Here is a 17,333-nt window from a genome sequence, read left to right on the forward strand (position 1 = left end):
CACCTATGGCACATAAGCCACATCGCGGCATCCCCGCTACGCCAGAGCCAAGTAATATGGATGCTCACAACATATTACGTAGCCGTCGCAGATCATACAGAAGATTAATGGGTTGAGCTCCTGTCGAGCGGCCCCTTTATCCATTGCTGGTGTAGATGCTGCAGCCAAAAGCATAAATACCACGACCAAGACTGATGAATATACTGTTTACCAACGATGTCTACTCAATTAGTATTGGAAGTATTATAAAAGAAATCCGACCCAAGCTATTATGCCTTACGCGTCAGATTAGCGTGTGAATGCATACCCAAGAGCGTGGTAGCTTGTTCATCCTTGTATGAAGGCGGGGTAGGTAGCTGATCATTTTTCACAAGTCATCTGCATGGTTCCATTGACTTGTTCAAAGATTCACTAGACACAAGAATCCGTCAGTCAAGCCTCGATCCTACCATTGCAGTAATAGTTGTCGGCGTTGAAGGTCTCGGCATGCTTCAATCTCACTCAAAAGGCGAAGAGTTAGTATGGGGGCAGATTTTCAAGTAATCTCATCATTCACAGCATTTCTACTGAGCTTACATACATAACTAATACAAAACGCTCTTCCCTTCTCTACTTGTGAAGCAAAACCTTGCTATTCACATCGACAATCTTAATCGGCGCCTTGTGGTTATGCAGCGTCACCTTGTTCACCAAGCCGTTATTGTCCCACGAAAAGTCCACAGATCCGCCGCCTCTAATGCGCATGCCTTGAACAGAACCGCCCTTCCATTCTGATGGAATAGCTGGGCCCAAGATCACTGTGTGGATGGCATTGGATGCAGATGGAACTGGCAGATCAGTGATCAGCATGGCTAACACGGCGGCGCTGTATCCGAAATTGGCATCGATCTGGAACGGCGCTGCGAGCTCGTATGGCCAGCTGTTGCCAGAGGTGTACACGGAAAAGCCGTTGTTCGCGTAGTTCATATCGATGGCATATTTCAAGTAGGTGTATCTGCAGCAAAGTATAAGTAAGAATGTTGAACCGAGGTGGAATATGGAAGATCAAAGAGGTAGAAACTTACGCAATGTCGGTGTTGTTGAGCTGGGCCCAGCATGCGACTCGCCAGACCTTCTCCCAGCCAGTATTCGAATCAGCCGTGCCGTTGCCTCTGGCAGTCAGACTGACATTGACGGCGTCGGTGACGGTCTTGTTCCACATATGCGTGCCGATGCTGTAGCCAGGATACCAGCCCACGAGGTGAGAAAGGTGACGGTGCTCATCATCGGGCTGATCCCAACCGATCTTCCATTCTACTCGGTCTTAGTAATTGTTTTCTTAAAGATATATAGTGCTATTCGTGATGTGCGTACCTTGAATTTGACCGAACCAGCCGATAATAATACCCGGAGAGAGCTTTGACTGTGTCTCCTTTACGGTCTCGAGGAAGGTGGTGTTTTTGTCACCGGAATCTTCCCAACTGTCGATAATGTGGTCAAAAATCTCCCAGACAAGCTGCTGGTAGTGTGTGCAGCCAAACGTCTAATCAAGTTAGTAAATTGTCATAGACTGTCCAGTTAAACATTATGCTTACCGTCCAACCATGCTCAGGCGAGTTGCAAGGAGCGGCAACGAGGGTTCCATCGTTCGAATAGAGATCAGGAACCATCTCATGGATCCAGTATTCGGCAACCGACTTCATGAGCGGATACCCGACAGTCTTCCACCAGTGCGTGTCGCGGCCGTAGTCATAACGGTTCCAGACGTTTTGCACTGTCACAGGTAAGCATGTGATAAATAAACATCAGCTGGGTGCACTCACTAAGCCAGGCGGCGGATGCTGGGTAGTTGGACCACACAGCAGAGTTCATTTGTCTTCAAAACGGTCAGCAAGTTCATCGACAAGTATGGTCAAAATTTAATTCAGTTAGAACCTTACCCCGTAAACCCAAAAGTGTTGAGGTTACTGAATCCCACAAATCCAGGAGCGTCATATAGCAATTCTGCTGTCTCTGTTCCACGCGGCACCCACGTGTCGATTATAAAATCCCACAAAGGCCCTTGAATATCACCGAGACCGGTTTGTTCTGTGTGCCAGTGATTCCTATGGCATCATGATCAGTTAAAGTCGGCGTACGGACGAGGTCAACTTACATCTGGACGTTGACATCAACATGATAATCCGAACTCCAAGCCGGGAATTGGTTCTCTGTCCACATGCCCTGCAAATTGGGTGGCAAAGATCCATCTCTGCATGAACCGATGAAAAGATATCTGCCGTAATCAAAGAGGAGGTTCTCCACGAACGGGTCACCAACGTTATAGTCGTAGTTCTCCATCAGCGTCGCTGTAGGCACAGAAGCAGAGTGCTCAGAATCTGGCAGACTCAGGGTGAATTGGCTGAAAAGCGTATTGTGATCTTTGACATGGGAGTTGTACATGCTGGTGAAGCTTTTCTTCTCGACGGCCTTGATGGTGGAGACGACAGCTGCTGCAGGATCGACGCCCTTGAAGGAGTAGTTGCTGGCCCTGGTTCCCTTCTTTTGGTCGTAGTTTGTTCCGGCTGCGTATACCACCGTTACAGAGGTAGTTTTGCGATCTGAAGGAACAAGGAGCTCGTGGGCCGATGTGCATGTTGCTCCCCTGGGCCGATTAAGAACTTGTGCACGAGCGTCAAAGATCATGCCAATGTCCTGTTGAGTCTGTCCTCTCAAACGAACTCCATTGGCGTCGCATGAAGAGTTGGACGATGGGTTGCTTCGTTGGTTGTCCTGTAGTCCAATGGTCACGTCCGGCAGCGGCTTGTTGGACTGGACGTTGTAAGCGCAGACTTGGTCGGGAGAGGTGCAGAAAGTAGTTCTACATGGTTTGTCAGTTTCTGGAACAATTGCTTCTTCACAAAAAGCTAATGGTGCTTCAAGAGCGCCATTTCGAGAAATACGTACATGGTAAATTTGGCACCATTCGATGTAAAGACGGTTTGATGGATACCAGTTTCAAGATCCAGAGCGCGATTGTAAGAGCTGTATTTGCTGACTCCCGCAATCTTGACAGTGAGATTTCCCAGAGTCTCATAGTTGCCATAATGGTAGTTGTTTGGATCTCCATATAAGGCACTAATATCTGTTTAGAAAGAAATGTATTAGCGAGTCACGAAATCCGCAATTGAGTCGAGTGCAACAAACCGTTGTTGATTTGAGTGTCCCAAATCGTCTGTCTGATGCCCGGCAGGGCAGTGTAGACTGGAGCTGGTGGGTTGGCACCAGTGTAGTCCTGTACCAAAGTCAATCAGGCTATACAAACCGAAGTCGACAGCGGAAGCAAGGATTTAATTGCTTACAGGGCTTTCGAAAGGCCCTCCAGACCAAAGACTGTGTTCATTTAGAATTACAATGTCCTCTCCAACCAACCCAAGGGGCATTGCTAAATTTGCCAAACATTAGTCGTCTTGTCTCCAAGCGAAACGATTTCCACACCAACCTCCAAGCTTTCCATTTCCCAGCGGATAAGCTGTCATGATAATGTTGTCCGGGTCTGCAGGTTCAGTTGCCCAGAGTTTCCTCGCGCTTGCACCTTGGGCGCAAGCAGCGAGAGCGATGAGCCCCGTCCGCAACATTGTCGGCCAATGCTACTTTGTATGAAGAGGCGTTGAGGTTGAAACAACTGTTGTGTCTTAGAACAACTCGATGGGTCATCCCACCTTCTTAAATAGTTGCGATTGAGTTACCCCATCATCGTTGTGAACCATCGTGATCCATATCCATCCCCAGATAATGCGGGGTTGGAAGCCTAAACGTCTAACAGCGATCCCCATAGTAGCATAGTTTACTAGATGAACACGACGACATTGGAGAAGTCGTTGAGTTCTTCATCGTGTCGCATCGTGGAGGGGAATTAACCGTCCCGTAGGGTGTTGTCTCATTAGACCCGACGGGTGTGAGCGAGGGAAACGCCATGCCATTCATGGCATCAGGTTTACGGCTTTGGGATGCCTCGCAAACCATATGCTAATTGAAATGCAGAAAGTAGGTCAGTTGCACTGATCTCGCTGCGCCGGTAATCGACAGGGGCCAATCGTGGGGAAATGCTACTTGCCGACGGCAGCAGTGCTAGCTTCGGCCTGGGGAAGAATCGTCTTAGCTGTGTTTTGAGAAACGGAGAAACCGTCAAATTGCGGATATTAACTTGGTCAAGTTTCGTAACTGAAGAGGTGAGATATAAGCTGAGTAGTGAGACCAGTCCCTCTTTAAAGAACACTTTTTGGGGCAACTGTTTTATTATGACAACTACAGTGGCATCATCCCCCCAGAAGATATCTATGTTTATAGCAATTGTGTTGTCCCATTTTAAGTAATTTGAGCGAGACTTTAGTGGCAGATGACTGTAATTATGCGAAACGTTTTGTTTCATAGATAACCTAACACAATGCAGTAACCTCTCTAAGCCATGCACATGCACTGCTGACCAAGCGTGTCATTCCCTTTTCATAAATAGACGGTGCTCTAAACAAAAGATCGTCTTCAACGCTATCGGATATCGCAATTACGCATAGCAATTCGTTTCTTTCCAAATTACTCCGTACACGAGAATGCGAACCGGGATACGGTGCGGATACGGTGCGGATAAGCGCTTATTTACTTTGCCATCTCCTTTTCGTGACCGTCAATCATCCGATAGATGACTTTGCTCGCAAGAGAATCACTATTTTCAAATTCAACAGCGAAACTACTCAACTTCCGTCGGTTGGAATGAAAAGGTCATTCTAATTTCAGCGACGTGGTGAATATTTCTAGTGAAGTCGGTAGCTTGGCAAACACCGCGTTGCCGGAAAAACAGTTAAGCTTCTTGATACTTCAAATGTGGAAATAAAAAAGGGGTATGAAAGGGTCAGGTTTAAACTGCAACGAAGAAATATATATAGAAATAAGGAGTAGGGCTGTAAGCTGCACCTTGAGCACGGTCAACTCAGAGAGACTCCGGCCTCTATAACAATAGCCGACATCGGCTGATCCGGCTCTTACATGCCTTACTAAGAACGCTAGACTTTATACGAGCACCAGCCTTTGTCAACCAGGAACAGAGATGTGATTTGTTGAGCAAATTTCGGCTGTCGGTGGATCTTATCAATCAGATAAGCCATCAGTTGATCATGGGTCGGAGCGAATTAATGTGTGCCGTAGGGAGTGCAGAGGCACCGAATCAGCTGATGTTTCCAATTTTCGGCTTGTGATCCACGACCTAAAATATCGCAGCATCACGGCCGGTTTGGAGGTTCATCACAATATCGCCTACTGGCACCAATATGCTGCATCGAAAGTCGCGCGATGAGACGTTTCACACAAGCAACCCTCTATTTATCGCTGCTTGCTCATCTCTCTCACGCTCAACCCCTTTCTCCCAAAGATTCACCTAAACTGTGCGTGAAGAGCTGCGAGAATTCTCTCAAGTCTGCGCGATTCAACGATGTCGATCCCGCAGCATCACCTCGTCGACAGGCGTGCCAAAGCCGCCTCGCGTTATCATCAGAGTATCTATGTCTCGATATGAATTGTGGAGCAGAGACGCGCAACTCTGCGCTGCAACACCACAATGCTACTTGTTATGCCTCTTTCGGGAGCCCCATCCCGGCATTTAAGACAGACTACACCCATGAAGAGATAGCCGGATTGAGGAAAGTCGGCAAGAATGATTCGTTTGACGCTGGAAACACGTCGTCAGAGGTGGTGATCCCGTCACCTGAGTGGTTCATTTCCTGGTTTGATACCTTGGTATGTAGACTCATCTGTTGACGCTTGTGTCTCTTCTTATGCAATATTAACTTTTCCTAGGATGCCGTCAAATATGCCCAGAGACATCATTACTTCTATGGGTAATTCTTCTTACGATCTAATAGCAACGAGGCTTAGCTAACGCAACTTTAGTATCGGAGTAATGGTATTCTGGACTGCGGTGGTGTTTGTAGGCGTCGCGTACAAGGTCCATCTAGCAATTTCTCAACTATATGGAAGACAGCACACCTTTGACTCTGTCGGAATCTGGACAGAAACAGGATCGTGGTTCAAGCGCAACGTCACCATTCCCGCGACATTTGGATACAGATGTGCGCAAAACGTGTGGTGGGCCACGATCCCACCGCGCATCCAGTCATTCACAATTACACTGTTTCTTATAATGAACATTGTGTTCTGCATACATGGCTATAGAATCATTGATGAAAATCTCTAGTAGGCTAATTCCCTCCTCACTAATGCTTCTAGGCGTTCATACTCATCACCTCCACAGTTTCGAAACGCCAACTAAGCAGGTGTTGCGCTACGTGTCGGATCGGACAGGAATAATATCCTTTGCTAATTTTCCTTTTATTTGGCTGTTCGGAATGAGAAATAATGTTGCCATGTGGCTTACTGGCTGGGATTTCGGAACATACAACAACTTCCACCGATGGTGTGCCCGAATTTCGACCCTTGAAGCCGTTGTTCATTCCATTCTTTACACTGTTCTTATCTTTATGAGTGAGTTGATGTAACTTCCATTTATATGACTAACATGCGTCTCTGAATACTAATATCTACCTAGACGGAGGCTGGAGTTATTATTCATGGTGGTTTACCATGTGGTTTTGGAACGCCGGTCAAATCGTATGAAAGCCAAGTGCCCATGCTTGAAGAATGTTCTAACTCATCAATAGGCCACTATCGCTATGTGTGCACTATTAATACTTTCCGTCTATTGGACACGACGTCGCTTCTATGAAGCATTTCTCATCATACATATCGGACTCTCTATTCTTATCCTCTTCACAATGCTCGGGTAAGAATGCTGCTTCCACCGTGTGATAACACCGTCAATCAAGCTAACACAGCGACAGACATGTTTCAATATTTAATGGGGAATACGACGCATTGTTTTGGGTCCCAGCATTTATTTGGGTTATTGATCGAGTAATGAGACTCTTGCGAATCATCATATACAATCCTGGACGTTGGTCAACTACTGCATTGGCCAGCTACAGCGACTCCGCGAACATCATCCGTTTGACCATCCCCACCGATAATGCTCTCTACAAAATCCGACCCGGCAATTTCTTCTATTTGACGGTCTTGAACGACACGCGCTTTTGGGAAAGCCATCCATTTACCGTTGCATCGACCTCGGGCGAGCTTCCACAGGCATCGGAGTACTCGGATGAAGAAGAGCCGCTTTTGACTTCACCGACGATTGCCACAGAGATACAACTTGAGCGCATAGCCTCTGAACCAAAGAAACAATACATGTCATTCCTTATTAGGCCATACAATGGCTTCACTGAGCGCCTCAGAGACATGTTGGCTGACGAACAGTCGAGCTCGATGCCTCTCAAGGTACTGGTAGACGGACCGTATGGCCATACACAACAGCTCCAGGAGCATCGGCAAGTCGTATTTATTGCTGGCGGATCCGGAGTTGTCGTTGCTCTCTCATACTTGAACTCTCTTTGCGACGGGATGAAAGAACCCACCACAATCGAGCTACACTGGGCAGTTCGAGAGCCTGCATTCGTACGAGATGTTCTTTCCAAAGAGGCCAAAAGCGCCCTTGACACAGGCATGTTATCGCTGCATCTCTACATGTCTTCACACGGGGATGACGTTGGCACGAATGATTTGCCAAGCAAGGTTGAGCAACACGTTGGCCGACCAAATATTCACTCAGTCATCATGTCGGCAGCGCGCGGTGCTCAGGGCAGTAATTTGGCTATCGTAGCATGCGGACCTGCTAAAATGGCAGATGACTCGAGGTTGGCGGTTGTCGATGCATTAAAGAATGGGAATCACAATATAGACTATTATGAGGAGAGCTTTACATGGTAGATGGCGTTATAGAATGGGTTATAGAAAGGATAATTCTCATAGATCGTGCAAATAAATACCCAAGAAGCTTTCGCGACAGCAAAGATTATGTATCGGAACGCAATAGGGCGAATTGGTAGAATTTCCTCAAGAGTTAGATCGGTGAATTATCGAGGAGTCTAAATAAACTGCGCGAATGATTACTTTATAAATAACTGAAGGTGCAAGGTGCAAGGTGGCAACGGCTCATTGCAACGGACAGACTTGCCACGGAGAGAGTTGCTTGCAAAGAGCTGCTCAAGTCAAATGAAGTGCAGATTAGAAACTCCACTATTGCACTCCATTAAACCAATTATATCTTCGTATCTCCTTGAAGCGATGCTTCCGGAGAGAGTTGCCTCCAGACGGATATTCCACACACTAGTATCTCCGAACCTAGCATCATGTTCACTAATCCGATCCTATCCATTGAACCCTACAGCATAGTTCTGATGGGGCGAAAAGAAAAGTTGTGAATAATAATCTTCGAGCAGATGAGTGAGCGCTTAACGTTTCCCATCCAATTATTGACATAGAATCCGGACGTTCTTGCCAATTCAAGGACGATTGCAGTCCGTTATGTGCGAGAAATAAGAGGGAAGCGATGATACCGATGAACTGCTTTGGCAGTCCATAGAGTCGATAGAAACGCTGTTTACGAATATAAAAGCAGCGCTCATTCTTGCTACTGAGCTCCTGCTTGATACCTGCTTGATACATCACCTCTTCATCAACCACTTCTATCATCGCCAGCAGATAACTTTTTACTATCAATCACACTTGAAAATGTCTGAAAGCCTTGTTTTCATTACCGGAGCCACTGGCTACATTGGAACTCACCTTGTTGGTGATGTCCTCAAAGCCGGTCACCGTGTTCGTGTCGCGGTGAGGAGCCAGGAAAAGTCTCAGTTAATTAAGGAGCTGTATCCTTCTGCTGCGGATAAGATCGAATATGCCGTCGTACCGGATATGTCACAGCCCTCTGCTTATCAAGATGCTCTGAAGGGTGTCAGCTATGTTTTCCACCTGGCTGGAGCAATGGTCGACAAGGGAGTAGAGCTGGAAAGAGACTTTGTTGATCCTGCGGTCAATGGAACCTTGTCGATTCTTGAGTCTGCCAAAAAGGAACCCAGCATTCGAAAAGTTGCCATTGTGTCGTCCTTTTTGTCTTTGATGCCCATGGATGGCGTTATGCGCAATCCCTTCCACATTAAGGGTATGTTATCACAACAACATCGTGAATTAGCCGAATAAGCTAACAGTTTGGTAGCCAATACCGGCGAAAAGTTCGCTGTCGATTATAAAATGGCTTTCCCTGAGGGCTTACCTGGCCAGCTTCTCAAGTACCAGACAGGCAAAATCGTTGCCCACCAAGCTTACCGCGACTGGATCCAGAAGGAGAACCCCAAGTTTACTGTTGTGAGCGTTCATCCTTCTCAGGTCTTTGGACCTAGCCTGGTGCAAAAATCTTCGAGCGAGCTCAGCGGAGTGAATTTCCTTATGTGGATGACTCTGCAGTCGGATGCTCCGTTGACACCTTACCTGATGGTGGATGTTCGCGACGTCTCACTCGCACTGGCACGAATCATTGATGCCGATGTTCCCTCTGGAACTGAGCTGCCCATTACTGGTCCTCTTTACACCTGGAAGCAGTACGCCAGCTTTATCAACTCGAAATATCCTTCTTTGGCCATCAAGTTTGCGCCTCAGGAGGAGCCAACCATGACCATGGATAGGGATGTTACAGACAAGTATCTCAAGGTGAACTGGACTTCACCGGAAGAGACTATCACTGCCTTTGTTGATCAGCAAATTGCATTGTCATAAAGAGAGGAGGTGTATCCTGATGTTAAAGTTTAGTATAGTATAGGTGACTATGAGCAATGCCAATAATAGATCTATATCATCTTGACCAGGATGCATTGTTGCGGGTACTGACATGACACGTTAATAAAAGAGATGTTAAAGCTGATGGTTACAGTATAAATAATAAATTGCTATGCTAAAACATTAACTACTTTCGCTTCTTGTCTATATGATATTCTGTCTAGTTTTTCTTGCCGTCATTGACCAGCTCTACCTCAGCTGCTGAGTCGTCGAAGAGCCCGGATTTTAAAGCAGAGGGATATCTTTCAGTTGAGTAGCCGACTGAACGCATCCACTCCTCGATGGTCTTGATGCGCTTAGGGTGGATCTTGTCCAAGCGAGCATAGTCCTTAGTCCAAAGGCCCTTGTTACCACCGCTCTCTTGCCAGATTGTGAACCAAGGAACAAACATCTCAGCCATGGTCTTGAGTGTTGGGTCTTCATAGCCTGGAGATCCAGCCAGACCAATCTTGGTTTTTGGCCACGACTCGGCCACTGCGGAGAGAGGTAGAGGCTCGAAGCGAGCAGGCTCTCCAGTCACCGCGGTAAAGGCGGCAGCAATAGTGTTACCATTTACGTGGTCAATGCCAACGCTGAGCAAGTCTGCTTCAAATTCCTTGGGGTGCTCAAACATGTATCGAGCAAACCAGGCGAAGTCGACCAATCCTACCATTGCCATAGCACCATCAGCTTCGATGGGCATGCGGAAGACATAGACACCATCGTCTCCCTTGGCGGGAGACCATGTAGCAAGGTGGGACTCGGGATAGGGACCGCTTTCAATGGCACTCCAGTTCATCTTATCGGTTGGCTGAGCCTTCAAGAAGTCTAAAAAGGGCGGGAAAGTTAGTGCTCCCCCTAGGGATGTTAAGTCAGGTTATGGTGATGAGTTTCTTACCGACAACCTTTGCCTTTCCATCGACAAAAGGGACACGATACTTGGGGTTGAACCCAGACTTCTTAGACACAAACGGTAGAGAACTGTAAACAAAGTGCTTGACACCAGCCCAGTAGGCAATCTCGTAGATGCGAATGCCCCAGAAGATCTCTGCCTTCTCACCAATCGCGAAGCCGTTGGTGTTGACGAATACACCGTAGACTCCCTCAAATGCAGAAACGAGATTGTCTTCGTCATAAGTGTCGCCTTCAACCACGGTGATGCGGGGGATGGCCGCCAGAGAGACGCTCTCCTCCGACTTGGCATTTCGAGACAGGATTTTGACCAAAAAGTCCTCGTTCTTGACCAGTTCGCGGGCCACGGCGGAGTTCTGAGCTCCGGCTCCGCCCAAGATGAGGATGACTTTGGACATGGTGGATTATTGAGTTATCTTAATGCTGTTTGCTGTGTTGTGATATGTGTGATATGTGTGTGAATTGCTGATTTGAATGATGGAATAATCTGAGAGGGAGACTTTGCCAACTCTTTATATATCCTGTTGCATTGTAAATCTTCTCGATCTCCTTTACACCGTTCACTAATCATGTCTCATAGCATTTAGACTCTCATGAGGTCACAAGTCCGACAGGTAGAAAGTGTTGCGAGCGTAATGATGCTCTGTAGCCACGATTACTGATCCCACCGCCTTTCTAGCTAGGCAATTGCCGCATTTGTAGAGGCCAGCCCAGAGGCAAGAGATGCAATTGGATGCCCCCTACTTAGATATGTCATTATACTTCTTGGGGTAAAGCGAGACGCCGCGGACTTTGCAATTTTTCGGGGACAAAGGGCTATGATGATGCCACTCAATTACTAAGATTTGTATTCATCAAACTGGCGCATCAAAACAAAAAAAGATACTTTAGGTCAGATAATGCAACGCAACGAAATACACTAATTGCATCTTTCTCTAGTGCTGCAATCCATTGGTCTGGCACTTAACAGTATGTTCCCGGATATGTCAGCGATAGTCGAGAGTCTCAAGACTGTGAGACTTTAGCCGCCAGAAAATCGTCACGGATTCTGCTGCGTGATCGGATTGGATTATAAATATGGAGATTCTAGAACCAACGGCAAAGTAGAGCTACTCTTCGTGCCCAATAGAGATCACCATAGTCAAAGTATCGCTACGTATACCATCAGAGAAGTCCCGCTTTTATGGCCAGGGTACGTGCTACCCTCTTTGGAAAGCCTCTTTTAGTCATGTTAGTAATGGTCAAAGCGGAGACTTTCCTCCTTACTCGCCAATCAGGCTTGCAGTTTTGTTGGGTCAGAAACCGACGCTCGGCTCGGAGATTTTTTGGGCGCCTCTTCCATCATTTAGTCGGAATGTTTATAAAGAGAGCCGGTTCACGATCAGTCGTGGTAAACAGTGATTACAATTCATCCGTTTCCGGGTATTACTATGATGGCATATCTATCTCATAATCACGCCGCTTCCTGGCTTTCAACAATAAAGTCAGGACTCTTCTCGAAGACTACAACACATGTTCAGACAGACAGCAGAGCACGCTGAAGGTATTCCACTGGTCGAACTAATATAAAGAAATAGAAATGATGATTCAAACTTCTCAAAGCCTTTTTTTTCCTTCTCTTAATCTATCCAATAAGTAATCGAAAGGTCCATGAGGGCGCGTAGGAGCTTCTTTAGAAACACCAATGAGATTTTGGGGGAGACAGAGTGTCTCTTAATCGCCATACTTGGAAGCGTCACATGGGATTTGACAGAATTTTCAGAGAAAAATAGAGTTGGAAATACTCCTGACAAATTTTGACATATCAACTATTCCGGCATCATTTATAAGGTGGCCGAGTTCCACAACGTAATTCTGCGGAAGTTGATGTGTGGCCCCTCATTGGAAAGGACGGCACCATCCCCAGTCTTGCTCGGCGAAACGTTGTGGGCACACTTACAAGGATGTCAAAGAGACTTTCTACGTATTCAGCCATACAGTCATTAAGAGTTCGCAAAAGAAGGAACTGGATAGTTCTATGAGACCTTCTTCCAAGCTTCACCGCATTCACGAGGAAGTGGGCATTGGTGGTATCGCATTGATGTAACCCGGATCACATCTTCAAAAGCAATTCTTAATCAGACGAATTTGAGTAGATAGCTATTTAGGAAAAATATTAAAAGTATGGCCCACCATAACTCTGCTAATCAGGCCTGAAAACTTCCTGGCCGAAAGGTGTTCTAGCATAAGTCAGACTATTTCTACGGCTTCTTCATCAGAGTGGCAACCGCATCTTTCTCTGTGAGACCACTGACACCAATCCTCAAATAGTTGGGATCGCTGTCAATCAATTTAGCTGCCTCGCCACTTCTAAGCTCGTCAACATCCCAGTTACTCCAGATGAAGCGGCCGTGCAGGAAGGCAGCGTCAGGAGTGGCGGCCCAGACACTTAGGGCAGCAGGCAAGTTTTCTTCTCTGCGAGTTAGCAGCTGACCTTTGAGTATGGTACAGAGAGGCGAGACAATCTTCTTGAATCAAGGGACCAGGCTGAAAAGGTTGACTCACCATTATCCCAGTTAATCAGAGAGTTCTCATCGAATCCATCTGCGCGACTCATGGGCGTGAGAACAGCACCTGGATGAAAGGTAACGATTTGCATTTCTTCCGCCTCGTGTTCTTAGGCGAATTGTTGGGCGATACCCAGACTAGCGTTTTTGGTCAATCCGTACGACGGCTTGCCTGACAAATGCCAGACATATGCGATTAGAGTGGAAAGATTGACAACATATTTTGGACCTCCAGACTTTTGATGATAAAAGTGTTGAATCAGGTCAAAGGTAGAGCGGACGTTGATATGATAGTCGCCCCAAAATTCGTCCAAAGGCATGTCGACCATCTTTTTTGACGTTCCTCCAGTTGCCGCGTTAAGAACCAAGACATCAAGGGTAATACCATCTTCTTTCAACCCAGAAAACAGCTTTTTGACCGAGGCGGTCTCAGCAATGTCACCACTGCCAGTATCTACAATGGTGGGTGATCCGAGTTCTTTGGCCTCTGCTGTCAGCTGTTTACCGGCCGATTCCAAAACATCGGCTCTGCGGCCGAAGATGATAATCCGCTTAGCATTTGCTAAAATGAAGGCTTTGCTAATGGCATATCCAATACCCGAATGGCCGCCGGTGATGGGGACAGTTCGGCCGGCCTGGCTGTTCTCTGATCGCTTAGGATCGATGGTTGGGTAGGCCGCCTTGCGGATGTTCTTGATAGATGGTAGGCCCATTGTTCCACTTCTATTTTGTTTCAATTGGCAAATAGGCCCCTTGATATAATGATTCAATCTAAGAGATACAATAACATATCCAGTCTGATAACAGAGATAGTAATAGTCCATTGTTGACTTGATTGACAAGTTCCTATGTGTTATATAAGATAGAAACAATGACATCAGTTGCAAAAAATATTGTCCATCTACACCATTTGTAATCTACAATCTCTCTATTCATCCTTGGATTTGCGTACCTTTGCTTACACGTATCTTGGATCTTTCGAGCAGTCCTAGTGCGGGGCCGCTCGTGGCGGACATTTTGTCCGCAGGTGTCGCTCCAAGAAAGTCAACTAATACTACTGAATACTTAGTCATTAATAGGAAATTATAGTAGCAATAACATATTGACAGATTAATTAAAAGCAAAAAATAAAAATGTAAGTTAATCATCTAGTAGTAATTAGCTTACAGAGCACCTTATTGACACATAGGGAACGCCCTTTGAACTGGCTTGACGAACGCTTAACAACACTCGGCCAACCTGGCTTGCCTAGCCACTATGAGGACCACGGCACGAAAAAGTCATAGAATTATCTGGCCTACAGTAGATATTCAGAGGATTTTCACATTAGAACGAGACCTTTTTGTCGATAGGTAGTTGCTGCGTTTGTTACTAATGGGCACATTTGCTTTGCGGACAAGAATCCCGCAAAGCCCCATCCCGGATGATGACAAACGCCTCACCACGGATTCCGAGGCCGCAGACTATTACCAACTTGACCTCTGCCGTCATTCGTTATGGCTTCTTTTTCCAGTCAATGAACTAATGGAACATATCGTATCGTGCCGCTTGTTTGCAGCACGCGGGCGTAATGGACCTGCATAACACATCCCGGGCGGACCCTCGGCATGTGAGGCGAGTCTCCTGCATTGTCTGTGCCAAGGGCATGCGGAGATGCTCCCGCCAGATCCCAACGTGCACCCGTTGCGCCGAGAAAGGCCTTGTCTGTCGATATCCTGCTCTTCGAATCTCCTACGTTCCTTCCGTTGAGCTCGTCTTCTCTTCTGATGGCCCACCAACGGTGTATCAGGACCTGTGCGGATCTTTCGGCAACTCTGCCGGTTTCAGTGCTTCAAGTACCACGGCGAACGGCCATTACCATGAACAGATCCTCGTAGATAGTACTTACGAAAGCAGAGACCGTCTTACCCACGATTCCACTTCACTCTTGACTGAATCCCGTTCTGTTACCACTGGAGGTGAACCTATATTGGCTCCTCATTTGTCTAACCCGTGGTTTCTATCTCCAAGTTCCTGGGTCATTACAGACAATGCCGGCTCCGTCCGACCTCGCGGTTGTTTCAACGAAGAGGCACTTCGACAATTCCCCGAGCATGCTATGGCTTGGCTAAAACAGTGGTCTGTAAAAGGTCATTGCCCTTTCATTCACCTGAGCCAACAGAAGACGTTCAACGGCTTCCCAGACTGCCTGCAAGATGCTTATACCGTTACCGCTGCATACACAAACTCCACATTAGCAACAAAATAACTGGCTCTGCGTATCCTCCAAAGTCGTGCCGCACAGCTCGTCAGTAATTCTAAAGATGCACGACCCATAGAGGATCTTGTATTTGGTCCCATGACGGCGCCATCTCGCCTCCAAGCTCTTCTAGTATATACCATTGTAGGACTTTTCGATGGTGATATCCGCGCAAGGGGCCAAGCTGAAAGTAATCTCGATGTGCTTACGTCGTGGGCAACAGAGCTCTGGGAACGGACCGTGCTGGATATATCTCAAGGCCGCGGGGCTGAAGACAACCCTAACACTGACAACAGTGACCCTCCGGCTACAGAGAGTTGCAGGAAATCCGGAACGACGAAAGAGACCATGGATGCCACTGCGCCTCCGTCAATCGATCAGACCATCAGCACCACCAAGTACGACTACGTGGGGCTCCTCATGGACGGAACAGTCTACTCTGCTTGGCAATCCTGGACATTTGCCGAGTCGATACGCAGGACCTGCCTCACTGCTGGCATCACCCGCTCCGTATTTCGGGTCTTGCAGAAAGGGTGGTCCGATTGTCCTGGTGGCATCATCTTTACCGCAGCGAACGGGCTGTGGGACGCACCCGATCCGCATATATGGATGAAGCGTATTTCTTCGTCGGGGTTTTTGGCCGTGCGGCACACAGAATTGGAAAACTTGGTAGATCAGACATATCGCTGCAAAGTGGATGAGTTTTCGCAAACTATTGTAATAATATCATTTGGCTTGGAGAGGTATGCACAATGAGGGGCTGATTCTAACCAACATGGAACTGTGTCGGTAGACTCAGAGGTTATCATCATAATTCGTTCAATATGGAAGTAAAATTGAACGTAGTATCAACCATGCATATAGAGTTAGAGAACGTTATATAGAGTAAATTTCAGAAGCATTCAACCGCACAAAATTTGTTTATTCGTATAGCACTTCATCTACTCAAGCAATGTTTATTCTGACTTGATCCGAGATGCAGACATGATATCGCTGAGTTGCAAAATGATTCTGAGTGGTACAGGGTAGCTCCATGTCTCGAGATAAAGCTCCAGGGCTGTCGATAGGTGAAACCTGGCACTGTACCTACCTCTAGTGCCCAGCTCTAGACGCGCGCCAGTGCTATTATCCTGTCACGGCATAATAAAAGATGGAAGAGATCGAGATATGACGTTGGGGCTATTGTTTTCTTTCTCATTGGTTCCCTCGAATAATTGCTTCTCTTTGTTCATGCATCACAAGTTCATCATCTTTTTGCTTTGTGTTGGCAAATAAGTAGACCGTCAATCGATGATCTAGACGTCGTAATTCGGTCAGGCGATACGGTGGCAAATCAGCTTGCGAGGCGCGCAGTTGAAGATTTGCGGCCATGTGCTAATAAAGTGAAGAGATAAAGTTTTTATGAATACCAGCGCAGATCCACAAACACCCCGACTCTTTCAATGAGACACGTGCTCGAGGGGAGGACTGCGATAAGCCTACATGGACAAAACGCGGGCTTACGAGAAGGAATGGTTGCAATGCTTGGAGTGGGTCGATCATTGGCCCTTGAGCGTGTTTGTCTAGTGGTTGGCTAGTTGAATTGGATGCCTCTTTTTTTACACTTTTTTCTTTCTGCTCCAGTTCTTTTTTTCTCTTTTGCCTCCCGCAGGCGGCTGAGAGTTGCCAAGCCAGCAGATGAACCGAAGTCAGGTCAGAGACACCGAAGCAGTGGGCGAATGAGGTGTGAAATCTCTAAATACTGGACCTCGCCGCCTTGGCCGTGGCGCTATGGAGCAATGAATCGAGTCTTGGCTGCGCCGTTGATCGCTTTCCGGTCACCGAAGCGCCGCACGTGTGCCAGGGTGGTGAGGAAATCTGATCATGACTGGTCATCAGTATCCCGAGACGTATTGAATTGGATGGGAGTAGACGTTATGCCG

The 17,333-nt window shown here is 47.0% G+C and overlaps 6 protein-coding genes across 6 annotated transcripts; 3 read left to right on the forward strand and 3 right to left on the reverse strand.

Annotated features, from left to right (window-relative positions):
* Positions 1 to 609: 609 nt before the first annotated feature.
* Positions 610 to 3,596, reverse strand: M431DRAFT_93968 (glycoside hydrolase family 95 protein; the record flags this gene model as incomplete). Its single annotated transcript, XM_024924537.1, has 11 exons — positions 610 to 994; positions 1,065 to 1,296; positions 1,354 to 1,522; positions 1,575 to 1,753; positions 1,803 to 1,855; positions 1,920 to 2,084; positions 2,135 to 2,839; positions 2,926 to 3,103; positions 3,166 to 3,253; positions 3,321 to 3,403; positions 3,461 to 3,596. 11 exons carry the CDS (start codon positions 3,594 to 3,596, stop codon positions 610 to 612), a joined length of 2,373 nt encoding a protein of 790 aa, XP_024771083.1.
* A 1,708-nt stretch (positions 3,597 to 5,304) lies between these two features.
* Positions 5,305 to 7,830, forward strand: M431DRAFT_93131 (hypothetical protein; the record flags this gene model as incomplete). Its single annotated transcript, XM_024924443.1, has 7 exons — positions 5,305 to 5,748; positions 5,809 to 5,849; positions 5,902 to 6,204; positions 6,263 to 6,492; positions 6,557 to 6,618; positions 6,669 to 6,790; positions 6,849 to 7,830. The coding sequence occupies 7 exons, from the start codon at positions 5,305 to 5,307 to the stop codon at positions 7,828 to 7,830; spliced, it is 2,184 nt and encodes a 727-aa protein (XP_024771084.1).
* Positions 7,831 to 8,634: 804 nt separating this feature from the next.
* M431DRAFT_8611 (hypothetical protein) lies at positions 8,635 to 9,675 on the forward strand (the record flags this gene model as incomplete). Its single annotated transcript, XM_024923639.1, has 2 exons — positions 8,635 to 9,064; positions 9,119 to 9,675. 2 exons carry the CDS (start codon positions 8,635 to 8,637, stop codon positions 9,673 to 9,675), a joined length of 987 nt encoding a protein of 328 aa, XP_024771085.1.
* A 220-nt stretch (positions 9,676 to 9,895) lies between these two features.
* M431DRAFT_123095 (hypothetical protein) lies at positions 9,896 to 11,086 on the reverse strand (the record flags this gene model as incomplete). The annotated part of the gene is made up of 2 exons (XM_024912174.1): positions 10,613 to 11,086; positions 9,896 to 10,542 (listed from the first exon to the last, which is right to left on the reverse strand). The coding sequence occupies exons 1-2, from the start codon at positions 11,022 to 11,024 to the stop codon at positions 9,896 to 9,898; spliced, it is 1,059 nt and encodes a 352-aa protein (XP_024771086.1). The 5' UTR covers positions 11,025 to 11,086.
* A 1,159-nt stretch (positions 11,087 to 12,245) lies between these two features.
* M431DRAFT_498660 (hypothetical protein) lies at positions 12,246 to 13,885 on the reverse strand (the record flags this gene model as incomplete). The annotated part of the gene is made up of 4 exons (XM_024917717.1): positions 12,246 to 12,338; positions 12,894 to 13,075; positions 13,171 to 13,281; positions 13,306 to 13,885. The coding sequence occupies 4 exons, from the start codon at positions 13,883 to 13,885 to the stop codon at positions 12,246 to 12,248; spliced, it is 966 nt and encodes a 321-aa protein (XP_024771087.1).
* An 857-nt stretch (positions 13,886 to 14,742) lies between these two features.
* On the forward strand, positions 14,743 to 16,310 carry M431DRAFT_540325 (hypothetical protein; the record flags this gene model as incomplete). The annotated part of the gene is made up of 2 exons (XM_024921066.1): positions 14,743 to 15,378; positions 15,457 to 16,310. 2 exons carry the CDS (start codon positions 14,743 to 14,745, stop codon positions 16,165 to 16,167), a joined length of 1,347 nt encoding a protein of 448 aa, XP_024771088.1. The 3' UTR covers positions 16,168 to 16,310.
* Between the last annotated feature and the right edge of the window lie 1,023 nt (positions 16,311 to 17,333).

The sequence above is a fragment of the Trichoderma harzianum genome (assembly GCF_003025095.1).
Source record: "Trichoderma harzianum CBS 226.95 unplaced genomic scaffold M431scaffold_12, whole genome shotgun sequence".
Classification (NCBI taxonomy): domain Eukaryota; kingdom Fungi; phylum Ascomycota; class Sordariomycetes; order Hypocreales; family Hypocreaceae; genus Trichoderma; species Trichoderma harzianum.